Source organism: Sciurus carolinensis, chromosome 11 (genome assembly GCF_902686445.1).
Source record: "Sciurus carolinensis chromosome 11, mSciCar1.2, whole genome shotgun sequence".
Classification (NCBI taxonomy): Eukaryota; Metazoa; Chordata; class Mammalia; order Rodentia; family Sciuridae; genus Sciurus; species Sciurus carolinensis.
The window spans coordinates 50,154,748-50,170,342 of NC_062223.1; the positions used below are offsets into that span (position 1 = coordinate 50,154,748).

The 15,595-nt window shown below is 36.7% G+C and overlaps 1 protein-coding gene across 5 annotated transcripts in view; it reads right to left on the minus strand.

Annotated features, from left to right (window-relative positions):
• Bbox1 (gamma-butyrobetaine hydroxylase 1) overlaps positions 1–15,595 on the minus strand; it is a 75,167-nt gene that overhangs the window by 45,819 nt on the left and 13,753 nt on the right. For all 5 annotated transcript variants that reach the window (XM_047519361.1, XM_047519365.1, XM_047519362.1 and 2 more), the window contains one exon: positions 15,010–15,124. In XM_047519361.1, coding sequence (XP_047375317.1) covers positions 15,010–15,124 — 115 coding nt within the window. The remainder of the gene's footprint in view (positions 1–15,009; positions 15,125–15,595) is intronic.

Here is a 15,595-nt window from a genome sequence, read left to right on the forward strand (position 1 = left end):
CTTTCTGCAATCATGGAAATATTCTATTATCTCCTCCTTCCAGTGTCATAGCTACTAGCAACAAATAGCTATTGAGACTTGATATCCAGCTTGTGGAATTGAAAAACTGATTTATTACCTTATTTAATTTAAATTAATTTAAACTTAAATTGCCACATGTGACTGATGCTATATTAGGACAGGCATGGGCAGAACATGGATGTCCTGTCTAATATGGGTTTTAATCATTGTTCTTCCTTTTACTAGCTAGTTTCTCAGACTCTTCTCTGAGTTTCAGTCTCCTAATTTATAAAGCAGGAACAATTATATTTACCCTGGTAGGTCTTTTGTGACCATGCAATGAGATTATGCAAGGAGTCTAGCACAGTGCCTAGCACAGAGTAGACCCATAATAACAATAAAAATACTTAATATTTGCTGAATACTTTCTTAGAGTAATCTCAGTGCTATAAGTTTCACAAACATTTCTTTTAGCTCCACAACCAATACATGGAATGGATGCTTTCAGAATTGCCATGTTATAAAGAAGGGAACAGATGTCCAAGGCACATAGCTAATGATCTGTAGATCTGGTCAAATTCAGGTGACAAGTCACCAAGTCTGTAATTTCAAAAATTATACATAAACACTTGATACCTTGAAATGCTGTCATCATAGGCATTTTGAATCCTACGTCCAAATGTCCATAGTTTGTCTTGCTCTTTATAAAGGAAGTCTACTAGGTAATACAGAAAGCAGTGCAAGTTAAATGAGGAACACTTTGTCTGAACTTGTTTGAGCATGGGTATTTAAAGATAAATCTTGGCTCCCAGGCAGAATTTCAAATGCAGAGAAAACATTAGGAGTAGGGCTCATTGCACAACACTGCAACAACATCACTATTTACCTTTTGTGAAATGAGCCAAAGCTTTGCACATTAAAAAAATCAGCTAACTTGAGCTTCTTTAATTCATGCCAATGTATTTCAGTGATCCATTCCTCTCTGGTTTTATTTAAAGCCAGTATCACCTTTCAGAAAGTTTCAGTGACTGTGTGACAGCAAAATACAATATACAGAGGTTTAACATTTTTTCACAAGATCTAATTGTTTTTAAAACTTTGAGTTTGTATTATGACTAATTTGTGTATTTAAGAAATATCTGTTTAGGGAATATATTACATATATTTATGGCACATTTTCTTCTTCTCTTGAGAGTATACTTTTTATAACATCTTTTCAAGAATTTTTATTTATATGAGTTATTTTTTCCACTATAAAACAATGCATACACATAAACACTATTGTTTATTTTAGCAATACAGAAAGATTTAGATTCTTGTATAAATGTTACTCTTAAGGATATGTAAAATTAACCATATTCACATATCAGAGACTCCAGTAAAGAAACAAGGCTGTCAATAAAATATATAGCAAGGTCTGCATTATAAATAACTTCCAGCTTTCAGGATGTTAATGTCAAAGGTATGGTTGCAATAGTTTTTAAATTCTGTAGAACTTCTAATTTTTTTAACCATAGCTTTCATCTTGGAATGCTTTTTCAGGAGCTTTGCAGAAATCAGAAACCAAGGGACACAGCCTACCACAGAACCTGTGACTGAATATAAACCACTCATACATTCTGTTATTCTAAATGTGACTTTCAGAGACAGTGCTGTGACTTATCAGTTTCCAAATTCATCATACTCTCGTGAATATAAAACACCAGTTTTCAGGGAGAAGTAATACTCTATTTCATTAAATCTAGTGGCAAAATTATTCTGCACAGAATATTAAAACTTTAACCTTGCAAGAGTAATTCAAGCACATTTTCCCATTTCCTACCAACTGCAAAACATAACTATCAGAGGAGCCAAAAGAAAATACATCTGACTAGAGTAAATCATTTGTCAAGAGAATACATTAAAAACAAATTAAAATTTCATCCTTGGGTCGAAATACATGAACTGAATGGAAAATGACGGCATATTTAAGGCATGAGCCTCCCTTCCTAATTTAACTTATGGTCTTACTAATAAATACTTCCTTGAACATGTGCTTCACACATCATAAAATTTATGAACAGGCTACATACTGGCTTTCAAGGAACCATTTGTACAGGTTTCCTTCTGGGGGTTAAGCACCACATTCCAGGGGCCTGAGTTATGTTTCAAAAAGGAAAAGACACAAAGAAGTTATTTAGTTAAAAATTTATGAGCACAGCATGTTGGTTTGCAATGTGTTATTTCGGGAGTTTAGGACCTTCTGTCTACCTGCATTGAACTCAACTTCTGGCTGTAACATGGTATCAAGAGCATCAGCCAATCTTGCACTGTCTTTTCTAGGAATCCTTTGGAAGGGCCTTACCAAAACCAAAGTCTGACAGTTCTGAGAGAAAAGGCACCTGAGAGGAAAGAAGTAGGGTTTTGATTCTCTTTCACAGCACTACTAAGATACTGCCTTCTTTTGGTTACTCTTTTATTTTGTGTCCAGGGAATTCTATGTGTCTTTCAAGATTCTGGTCTCTTGTCCTCTCTTAGGTTAAGATGTTCCTGAGAGGAGGATTTGAAGATGAGTAATTTATTATAGAAGCACTAATAGGAGATGGGAATGCAAGAGAGAAGAAAGCCTGTGGAAAGAGTTTCAGTGAGTGGGTTATGGCTTTCAACAATGGGTTCAGCACTGTGGGACCTTACAGAGACACTGTAGAATTATACTCCAGGTGTGTTCGAACTATGGTGCAAGGAGATGCAGAGGCCCAAACACCCACCCTTCATTGGTTGAGTGTTGCCCATTTGGGTATCCACTCCTGGGTCTTCCTGGTCTTCCCTATGTACAGGCCAAGCATGCTCCCTCAGACAGGGAAAGAAGGTGGCAGTTTTGCAGTTGAAAGCTGCTGGCTTGTGTAGGATGAGTGCTCAGGGACACCAGTAGCCTCTGCAATGTCCTGCTTCTGGAAATATCCTGGATCTGCTAATGGTGTTTTAGATGTCTGTCTCCTCTGATCCTCCAGTGTTGGTACAATAAAATATATAGCATGGTCCGCATTATAAATAACCTCCAGCTTTCAGGATGTTAATGTCAAAGCCCCAGAGCTTACCTCATGATATTGAAATTATAGTCAATACATATTTATTGAATGCCTTGCTGGGGCAAGAGATCAAATTCATGGAAAAAAAATAGATGGTGATAATTGCCTTTGTTAGGGGAAAATGGTGTATAAACAAAGAAGCAGACAGATAAACATACAAATAAAAAAAATTTGACAAGTGCTATAAGGGTAACCAGTGGGGTCAATGACAATAAAAAAACCATTGTTGGGGTTGAGGTGAGGAACTTATTTAGATGTGTTGGTCAAGAAAAGCCAAGTTGAAGAGCAATTATTTAAACCAAAGGTCAAGGAGTGAGAGGAGACCTTCATACTAAGGACAGGGAGAAGAGTGTACAAGCAGTAGGGAGAGGATGGAACATCTCCTAACTTGCTGGAGAAACTCAGAATCACTGAAGCTGGGCCAGAGGAGGCCAGAGGGACTGTGTCAGATAAGGTGAAGTGGAGCAGGGTTGGTTCAGGCAGGACTTGGTCTCTGCCTTTCTCTAGATTGTAAGTCCTTCGTGAACTGTGGGGGTCATGCCATTTATCTTTATTTTTTCACCAATACTACTTCTCCCTCCTACCTGTCCCCAAGTATATAGTCCAAGGATGGTACCCAGTAGGTTTTAAGAAACATATACTTTATATATCCTCAACAAGTCTTTGCTTACTTCTTAAAGATGACTAGAGACTAGAGTCACCTTTGAAAATGGGACTGTATCTGAACATATCTTAGTGTTTTAAAATACGGAGAAATCTCTCAAAACTTTTCTCTAGGTAGTAATTGCACCAAACTCTCAAAATATCCCTGAGACTTCTAAACAAGTTTAAGTTGCTGGTAAGGACAGAAAAACATTTTGCTTTTGGACTAGTAGGTACCTGGGATAGACTATATGCTTATCCCCATGAAAAGAATGACCAGATAACTGGAGTAAATAAGAAAAACACTTAAAACTATGAAATGACACTGTATACAAGGAATTTTTTTTTTTTTAAATAAGGGGAGCTAATGTATATGCAGCACTTATGATTTCAGGACATGGATGTCCTAAGTACATGGATGATTTCATGTAACCTTACAACAACTCCATAAAATATGTTCTATTATTCTCATTTTACAGATAAGCAGGCAGGCACAAAACCTGAGATAATTGGCCCAATATCACATAGCAAATATCTGTCAAAACTGGACCACTCATACAATTTGATTCCAGACATTGAGGAGAGGAATCATATAGGGAAAGGAAATAAGCACTGACACATCTCAGGAAAAAAGATTATTATCCTAGAATTCCTTAGAGTAGCCAGGGAAAACAAGACAGGGTTACCTTCTGTCCTTGCTCTGGTTATCAACTATAACCTCCAAAAAAAGTTTTTAAAACCCCCTCTTTATCTCCTTCAATTACACAGCACATACCTCTATGGAGTAGTTTCTGATAACTCCAAGTCTTTATGCTGAAGCACAATCTTCCCTTGTCACCTTTAAATTTTCCCCCATAGCTTTATTGAGGTAAAAGTGAAGTACAATAAAATGCACATCTTTCAAGTATGCAATTTGGTCAGTTTTGACATGTATGTAACCAATACAGTGAATATGAAAAGATTTTCATTACTTTTTAAAAAATTTGAAATCATGCAGTTTGTGTGTTTTTGCATGATTTATTACATTTATTACAATCACCTTAAAGATATATAGAACCCCACCCCTACATGTCAACTATTTCAAAATCAAATGGGATCCAAATAGATATCTCAGAGGTCAAGGAAGAAAGCACAAGAAAAGTAAATAAAAAGTGCTTTGAACTAAGTGATAATAAAAGCTTAAAATATCAGGCTCTCTAGGATGAAATAGTACTCAGATGAACATATATAACTTAAAGTACTTATATCAGAAAAAAACTAGAATAACAATCAAATTATTTTCAAATTATGTAGTAGGAATGAAAAATAAGAGTAGCAGCAAAAATATATGAAATAGGGCTGGGGATATAGCTCAGTTGGTAGACTGCTTGCCTCGAAAACACAAGACCCTGGGTTCAAATCCCCAGCACCACAAAAAAAAAAAAAATATATATATATATATATATATATACATACATATATATATGAAATAGAGAAGGAATAATATAGCTAAAATTTGATAAAAATCAAACAAATCTAATCAAGAAAATACCAAGAACATAAAAATTAATATCAAGGGAAAGGGAGCTATCAAAAAACCCTACAGATGCTCAAAATATATTAAGGTAATATTACAATTGTATGCCAACATATGTGATAGCTTACATAACATGATCTATATTACAGAAGGATCCGTGTGCTGCTGAGAAGAAAGTGTATTCACTCATTGATGGATGAAATATTCTGTATATGTTTGTTAAGTCTAAATTATCAAATGTATTTTTACTTCTATCACTTTTTTATTTAGTTTTTGTTTGGAGGATCTATCCAGTGGTGACAGAGGCATGTTAAAGTCATGCAGTATCACTGTGTTGTGGTCTATTTGATCCTTGAAATTGAGAAGCATTTATTTGATGTACATAGATGCTCTATTGTTTGGGGCATTAATATTTATGATTGTTATAACTTATTGATGTATAATTCCCTTAAGCAGTATGAAATGGTCTTCTTTATCCTTGTCACCTTTTTTTAAACCCCCAATTCTGTGTCACATAATATAGAAATTTTGGGAATGTGCATGAAGATAGCAACTGTGCTAACTTTTTTTTGAGTCTGAGTAGCCTCTTTCTTCTCCCATTCTGTGTCAGGTTTTATGGGTACCAAACCCTTGACCACCCTCTCTGCTCTTCTTTGGATCATGTGTTCAAGTGTGCTGATGCCCCCTGACAGTGTGAGTGTCCTGAATTGGACAAAATATTATAAATGCGATTTGGTCCCTTTCTGCATGGTAGGCTCATATCTAATTAGTCTTTAATGGCAGCCTCAGCTCTGTTGACTTGTATTAGCATTTTGGTCAATGAGAATGGTAAGAATTGATTATTGGTCAAGATTTCTCCCCCTGTATTTGTGCACTTTGTTTCTGACACTGGTTCATTGGAAGCTTCTAAGCTCATATAGAGCTAGGATGTAAGTTCTGTTTGATAGGGACCTTGCTTCAAAATTACTGACTCAAGACTTGAATGTGATAGATCTGGATTCAAATATGAATTTCAATATTTTCCATCTGCTTGATTTTCAGAAACTGAGAAACTCTCAAAGTTCAGGTTCTCTGTTTGGAAAACACAGGATGAAGGTAGCCTACAGGGATGTTGTGAAATTTAAATGAGATGATATTTATAAAGAACACAACACAGTGATTGGCTACCTGGTTCAATTTTCACTTGAACCAGAGCAACTGAACAAGACTAGAAGAAAACATACTAGGATGGCTGACCTTATCACATGATTCATCACTAGTTAACTGTATCTTAAGCTCCTCTAGCTAATTGTTTCTCACGTTCTCTACCCTCAAACTTCCCTTACTGCCTATTTACACTTGATTCCCAAGGGTCAGGGTCTTTTTATGTTTTGTCCACATTGAATTTCCAGCCCCAGTGTGCCACGCCTGATACATAACAGACACTGTTGAATGTGATGAATGAGTAAATGCACAGCACATGGTAAGTGATGAATAAATATCTGTTACTAATAGTAATTTTTTCCCTGGATTTCAACAGTTTAGTGGGGAAGACAGTCACATACACAGACCATGATCATTCAATGCAACAATGGTAGAGAAAGATAGAGGAACCCACACATATTGATGTGAGCACATAGAAGAGGAAAATGGGAAATATTTGGTAGTGCAAATGCTCTTTAGTCACATCTTGGCTCTGCCACCCCTGTCCCTTTGGACTAGTTATTAATTTCTATCAGTCTCATTTTCCTATGTTTAAAATGATTCTAATGACAATGCTGCCTTTGTAGAGTTAAGTCCAGGACAAAATAGGGCAATATGTATTAAACACTGATCTTAGCAGTCAACATATCTCAATGCTTAGGTATGTGGAAAAGAAAAGTAGGGTGGGAATAGAAGGAGGGAGAAGATCATATGATGTTAGTAGCTTAGACAGGGTTAATAGTGTAGGTAGTGAGACATGATTGAATTGTGGATTATTTTGGTGATAGAACTAAAAGAATTTCTTAAGTTGAATGGGAAGAATGAAAGATAAGAGAAGTAAAGGATGAGGCTGCTAGTAGATGAAGTTGCCATCTACTGAGATGGAACAGACTGTTCAGGGAGTAGGATTACCTTAGACCATCTGCTGCCATCAAAGGGTTCATTTCTCCTCTGATTTTCCTCATTTTTTTCACATTTCTCAGATCACTTTACTAAACCCAATTTTGGTTGTCCATCATATATTTTTCTTACTCTTATTTATTTATTTATTTATTTTGTAGTGCTGGGGATTGAACCCAGGGCCTTAAGCACTCTACCGACTGAGCTATATCCCCAACCCCATCATATATTTTGATTGGGCAATTTATTCTGATCTAGAAACTTTCATTATGACCTATTGAGGTACAAGCTGATAGACTGCTTATTCATTGTATGGGAATAGTTTTCTTAGATATTTGTTCTTTATCTTCCTTATTAAGATTATAGCTTTTATATGGGTATAAGATTGCACTCAGTTTGGGTCTGGAACTTTTCTCTTCCAACTGTCTAGCACATATGTGACATAATATACCTGATGATTGCAGGTATTTTAATCTGTAACTATCCTTAATCAACTAAGATGATGGTCAATTTCTCCAACTTTGCTGGCCATTCCAGTTTCATGAAAGATTTGCACATTCTTGATTGAAATTAGGTTTATACTTGACCCATTTTATCATTGCCTTTTAACATTCAATATAAATGAAACTTTGCTAGGTAGGTAAATTTTGGCTAGCATCAAATCACTATTTGAATTATTAAAGTCCTTTCACATTCACAGTTCACCTCTAAACTCTCGAGCTTTTAATCAGGAATGTAATGTTATTATTCTTCATGTCAGTGATGCTCAAGCATAAGACATTTTAATGCCACTGTTTCTCTCTTTTTCTGTCCTTACCAAATGTTCTTAGCTGTGCCTCTGCTCTTATGTCCTCTCTAAGAGGAAAAGGGGAAGAAAAAGATGTAGATGGTTTTAAGGATCCATGTGTGCCATGCCCTCTGCTAAACAGAAGTTACAGTTCATCTCTTGTTCTTTGTACCCAAGCTGAGAAGTGTTGATTCATTTACATGTGGAAAAAGTGAGGTTAGATAATTTATGAAACTAAGTTAAGTTCACAGAGCAGAGTCAAAGTCAGCTCTGCCAAGCTGGGCATGGTGTCACGTGCCTGTAGTTCCAGCTATCCAGGGAGCTGAGGCAGGAGAATCACTTGAATCCTGAAGTTTGAGACCAGACTGGGCAACATGGCAAGATTGGCAAGCAAAAGCCCAGCTCTGTTAACTCCAATGCCTGTGCTCTTTCATAACACGATTGTTTATGGGTGAAGAGCTTTCTTTGCATACTACATTTTTTCACATTCTTTTTTTTGCGGTGCTGGGGATTAGAACCTAGGGCTTTGTGCTTGCAAGGCAAGCACTCTACCAACTGAGCTATATCCCTAGACCTCACATTCTTTTCTAAACAAAAATATTCTTTTAAAAAACCCTAGGTTTTCATTGTCATCTTATGACTATGTATTTCAATGATACCAGTGAATCATTGCTAAAAGGCTTCGTTGGGATGCGAGTAGACCTTGTAGGATGGATAGGTGCAGTTTGCCCAGAGAGAAAAAAAATGGAAAAAGTAACCCAGAAAGCAGGTAGAACTGGGACCAAAGTCTACACGCTTGTGGAGGGGGCACAAGACTATGAAATGACTTAAAAGCTCAGGTGAAAACTGGATTTTATCCTGCAACCAATGAGGCACCAGAGTAAAGAGGGGAAGGAGAGATGATCTTGTGCCTTGGGGATGTTTGCCTGCAGAGTTGTACAAGTCTAGTGTGGATGGATGGCAAGGCCATATGAACTCAGGAATCCAGGCAGAAGATGGTAAAATGGTTCCAATTAAGTTGTCATCTTTGTCCCTATAAGCTGTTGAATATCATTCTTCTCAGTGCCAATAGTGTGCATGGAAACTTGAAAGCCAAGTGGAGAAAAGAATTTCAATAATAGGACTCTCCATTAAAAAGAAAAAAACCTGATATATACTGTTCTAGAGCATCAAGAAACCTCTCAGGGCTGCTGTCTGTGGTCATTTATATCCACGTCAAGGGAGTCCTGTGAAACTGAGTAACTATGTACCTGCAACATTGCCCTTCACTAAGCACTGCAATACTCAAGAAGGTGGCTGCAGATAAAGATTTTGGAGCTTAGAAAGGTTGAATGAGTTGCTTAAGGTCACATATCCAGCAAGGCCTAGGTCCCATAGTACTTTTAACTTCATTGCTCTACACCCTTTCGATTAAGAGCAAAGTTATGCATTGACACAAACAGGATTTCGAGAGGAAAAAAAAAATAGTAAAGTTAGAAAACTCACTGATTGGAGTAGAACTTTCTCTAAATTGATTAGCTAAAAATTAAACAAATCCACAGAATGAACAGAGAAAATTAAAAAAAAATCAAATCTCTCTTTTTTTTCAAGAAAAGATAGCCCATAGGTATTCTATGGGCACATTTGAAAGTCTGGGCCTGAAACTTAAGTCTGATGAAAATACCTGCTACTTCAAAACTAAATAATTCAATATTCTGTCATTTTGAAGAAGCAAAGTAGAACCAGAAGTGAGAGGTAATACTTTTTGAATTAGTTGTTCTTTGCTGGTTTTTTTTTTTTTTTTTTTTTTTTTTTTTGGTTAGTGAATCTCCTGATACATAGGCTCCAACAAAAATGTCAGGCTAAATTTATTCCTTATCTGTAGAGTTGGTAAATGTGAAGCTATCATACAACTTCACTTTTTGAAATTGTCACACTTAGGAGTTTCCTAAATCTTTAAATCTAAATCTTTAGTCCAAATGCCAATGTTATAAAACTCATTCCAGGGCTATAGTAAAAAGTAAGCCTAGCTTGTAAGAAAGATACTACTAATCTAGAAATTGTAGGCACAACCTCCAGATTATTATTATAATAGTACAGATCACTACAGGCTCTGTCTCCCGCCTTGGGCTGACAGAACAAGGGCAATTCTGTCTCCTGGAAGGACATTGGACTCTTTAGATATTATATCTGAGTTTACCAGAAATTAAGTAGGAGTGCTAAATCATATTTAATTTAGAAAAGGACACATTAAAAGACATCAACAAGGCATGTAGTAAACTCAGATATTTGAGATAGGTGTATTCTATTAAAACCCCAAAGATCTAAAAGTCAAGAGGCCCATTGCACATATAATAGGCCAAAAAGAACAGAGACTCAGCCCATGAGCCAAGGAGATCTCAGAGAAGGTCCTTTTATTAGGTCTCTTTTGGGAGGTAAGCATATTTGGGAGATGGCCTTGCGACTCAATTGCAGCTGTTTGACAGAGTTGTTCAGAAGCTATTGTGACCTGGCAACCCTGAGACCCTGGAACATGCTAAACTGCCTGAGAAATAAAAAACAAAACCTTCCAGCTCTGTTTATAATCCCCAAGTGCAATAATAGGTGAAATAAATACCCTCACTCCCCTCACTCCTTTGCAGACTTCCACCTCTGAGGGGTCAAGAATGGATGGGTCAGGCTTAGAGATGGGGTAAAATATCACGTGGGCTTAGGCATACTAATTGTGTATGTTAGTTGCCAACTAAATACATACACATGTGATTTTTGCTTTTTGACAAGGTTCTGTAAAAATGGCCTCTGCACCAAACAAGCCCTGTTCTTTACACTATAATAACAATCTTCATCTTCAAGTAAACACACAGTTCTCTCTGAGAAAGAAAAGCTCTGTGTTTTTTCTTGCTGTGGGCAAAGCAAATAGATTTTAGAGGGCCTTGACAGTTACTTGAGGATTTTCACTTCTACGACTTATTCTTTTGAAACAAAGGAGGGGATTATAGCTATGGACTGAAGGGGTGTCATTTGATTAAGTAGAAGCCAAGGCTGGCTCTGTTGTAAGAGGGGCATACAGAATTGAGAGAAAATGTTCTCTTTTTTACTGTGCAAAGTACTCAGTCCTGGAGTGCTGAGAAATCTGAGCTTACAATCTCAATTGGAAAAAAAATTCTCTAAATTATAACTTTAAAAAATTTAATTTTCCATAACAAATATTATTGAAATCAGAGACTGATATATTTTAGTTCCATTTTATCCATCAAAGAGATGTTGGTTTTGCTTACCAATCACAAAAATTAGCATAGAATTATATTGAAATTTTGCATAGATGCTAAAACTATTACGTAGTATAATTTGTGTTTCTAGTATTCTATTAAAGTCCTCAATTTTTATTCATATATTTGGAAATATTCATAGGCTAGTCTTTAGCACTCAAGATTTTACTTGATGGAGATGAGAGAATGGGGCCAGCATCCTCCCATCCTATAAGTCAATAGATATTTCTTGGAATACAAATTCCTCCCCATCTTTCTTCCCTTTAAGTCATCATGGTCCCCTATGGAACATTCCTAGGTCATGCTATGGTCTCTGCTCCCTGTCTTTCCCCATACAGTCCACACAATACCCAGCTGGGACTGTAGGACTAGGGCCTTCCTACAACACAAATCTGATCCTTTCACTTTCTTCATAAGAAAAATGCAAACCCAGGGCCAAAGACACACACTGCAGGAGGGGAGACTGCAACAAAAGCAAGGCCAAGCACTTCAGACGTTCACAGACTTGTAGGCATTTGAGAAATAACATTCATTTCACCAAAATCAACAGACACAACTCCAAAAATGTAAAATGCAGCCTAAAAGTTAAGGTGATCTTCTTAAACCTATAAAGATCTTCAGTTCATTTCTCTGACCTCACAGGAAGAGAATCAGTGGGGCGCTCATGGAATGGGATTCCTGGGCTCTGTGTTAGTAAGAATCTTCCTTGCCTGTGGGTGCAGGGTTAGGCAGGGCACTTAAGCCCCTTTTCCAGTTTGGACCATTCCTTCTCCTCTGTTGTCTAGCAGTTTTAACTTCACCAACATTAAACTAATTGCAATTTCCTAAACTCATCTTCCTATTTAACACTTCAAGGATTTTCTACATGTTTTCTTTTTTTTCCCCTCTATAGAGAATTTCCTTACTTTCTGTCTTTGCCTGAAAAACTGATGGATTCTTCAGAAGTCATCTCAAGCATCATTCCCTCAGCTCTTCAAATTCCTTCATCTGTGCCCTCAATTACCTTCAATGCCTGCAGCAATATACTTAATGTACTCTGCTTACTTGTTTTCATGACCTTGTTCTGTACTAGACTCGATAAGTCCTCAAGGACGGAGTCCATGCTTTTTCTATCTTGGTCTTTCCTTGCAGAGTTCCCAGCACAAAATTGGTACCTCGCTGAATAGGAATTTATGAGAAAATTATTATTATCCACATCTTCCTTTTAGCTGTGACTGTTCCATGTTAGTCTGTCCCATGACTGTCCCACAGTCCATCCCATGACTGATTAACATTTGCCTTTTCAGTTTGGTGTTCAACAGCTTGTGCCAGGACAAGATCAAAGTCAGTACTTCGCATCTTGACTCCAGATTTTAAAAGTCTTGTGGTCCCACTCTTAGGAAAGAGCAGAAGAGGAGACAGTGCTACTGGGACTTAAAAACAAAATCCTTCCATGAACGTAACTGAGTTTGTTTACGTGCCCTGGAGTACTGATGTTTGAAAACATGCAATGGCAATAAAATAAGGTATCAAGTTCTGTAGGCAAAAAGTCATAGAACCAATATCCCAAAAATGAGCCATTAATTTCTTCTTTTACTCACCCACTGCACAGCTTGGGAACATATTTTAAAAATCTGATCTTGTTTTAAGCCATTAAAGTATTTTCCAGTGTCTACATTGCAGCCAGTTCTCCTTACATTATTCGTGATTGCAGCCTGTCATCATGACCAGTTTTTTCCACTACTTAACTGAGTGTAGTATCATTTCTACTTTGCTACTGCCTGATAGTACTGAGAAATGTAAGCTATAAAAGTGCAATCAAGAAATAATGGGGGTATGACCATATCCTTTTACAGTGCTTAAAAGCTTAAGCTGTAATAATAAAATGTTGGCTTTTGGTTCCTGAAATAATCTAAAGAAGAACTTGAAGGAAATGAAAACAAAATCCAACTGGATTACAAAATTAGGGCAGAGTTAAGAAAAAATACTTTGAGTACCAGAAGAAATCTAAAATAAATAAAAAATAATACATTTGAGATACTGCTGTTTGACCCAGACAATTGCTACAAAGTTATGTAACTGGAGATTCCTTGAAGAATCTAGTAATGCACTCATTGGAAGAAAGCAGAAAAAAACATTTTTCCCTGGATACTCATCTGTATTCAACCAGCTAGTGGGTTGGATAAAAGGAAAAATGGATTCCTGGTGGTTTAGACACAAAACACTGGAACAAAACCTGTCAGCTGCAGAATGGTCAGACTAAGCAAGCAGAGAAAATTAATTCTTGACAAGACTGGTCTATGCTTAAAGACAAAGGGGACACTACCATACCCTAATACTGATAGCCAACAGGAAAAGGTAAAGCTATCTAGTGCAAGTCGATTAATTAGTGACATCTCCGTGCACAGTAACCTGTTCTAAGTCTAGCATTTAAAACCATGGATAATTATGACATGTTTGAGAATTTGAAAGAGTAAGGTGAAATCTCTTTTAGTGTTTGACTCAATAGTTCCCAGCAGAGATATTACGGAATTCTACAAGCTTGCTGAAAGGGGTAAACTTTCAATCTGTCTAGTTAATAGTGGCAGAGAAAGTTCGAGGAAATATGTCACATTAGGGTGTTTGTATTAGTGAAGGTTCTAGCAAATACACAAAAATCATCCTGTGAAAGTTAGCCTTTAACCCCCATGTAACAAATCTTCAAGGCACAGAGTAAGTCTTGCACTCCTCCCACCCTCATGCTGCCTCTGCATTAGCTCTATTATTCTGTATCTCCTACAAGTTATACTTTAAAATTATCTTTGTCTTTTTTTTAGGTATTTATTTATTTATTATTTTTGTCCCTTAGCTCAAAAATAACTCCTCTTTTCCCACTGATTCCATCCTCTGCATTTTTTCTGAGCTCTTTTTTTCCCCCCTCTGGCAACAGATTCCCCCTTCAGACCCACATACAGTCTCCCCAGACAAACATGCTGGTGTGTAAATAAACGTACACACTCCTGCTCACACTCAATTCACACTCAAACTAAATGCTGTGTTTACCGTTCTGTGGGTGCTTTGATCACGTTTCCATCTGTGGATACCAGGTTAGGAATTCTTGCTTGGTTGATTTGTGTTGTTCTGGCACTTAGACAAAGTTGTTAAGGACAAGTCTGCCTCTCGTTCATCCTGCTCCTTTTCAGGGAACACTTACAGAGTGCCAGTGAGATGCTGGATTTAACTTTAGATGACAAGGACACAAGTCTGCCATGATTCTTTTGTTCCACTTATTTTCAGTGTCTTTGAACTCCTCTGTACTTCTTTTCATTTCTATCCAAATTATCTTTACTGGTAACATTTTAAATGTTTTAATAAATGACAATACTAGTTTTTAAAAATCATATGATTTGAATTTGTTGCTGAGCAAATTCCTTACCATAACATCCATACAAAGTAATGATAAAGAGGTGGAAATATTAATTACCTGGATCTTATCTATACACATTGTATACATGCATTAAAATATCACAGCGTGCCTCATAAGTGTATACCATGGAAATACTAACTACCCTGATTTGAGTGTGTACATTCAAATGTATCAAATTATCACACAGTGTCCCCCAATAATATACAATTAAAATAATTCTTTTAAAAGACTCAACTGATAGTATGTGTTTTAAATGACTTCGAAAACTGTAGCAAGATTACCTGGCAAAAATAATTCTTCTTGAAGTTTTGCTCTGGCCTGCCGGGAAAAACATCTTTTCTTCAGCCAATCAGCTTCAAATTCACTGCAATGCTCATTGGGCCATGTTATATACACCTTGTAACAGAAAGAAAACATCACCTAAGTGTACATTATACTTTCAAATAATTGTGTTCTCTATGGTTGCACTGTTTCTGAATGTTATTTAAGGTAATCAGGGAATACAGTTATCCCTTGCAAGTCAAGAGTATGCATCTGAGGATGAGTCCACCAAAATAGTAATGCAAGAAGTAGAATTTGGTTTGACCCAAAGTTCTTTTTCTACATTCTCTAAACCTGTGGTCCCCAAATTTTCTGTGATGACTGAAGTTAGATAGCAATTATGATTCCTGCCAGGAGTATTAGAAACAGTAATTATGATGAGAAAGAGATAACACTAATAATAAAAGTGAGAACACCATTTTACTTTATAATAAGCAGCATGAATATAACTCATTTTAGTCCTTGATAACTCCAGGGTGAGACCTGGGAGTAAAGTCCTCAGGTTGAGACAAGGACAAAAGAATGGGGAAAGAATGGCCTTTCTGG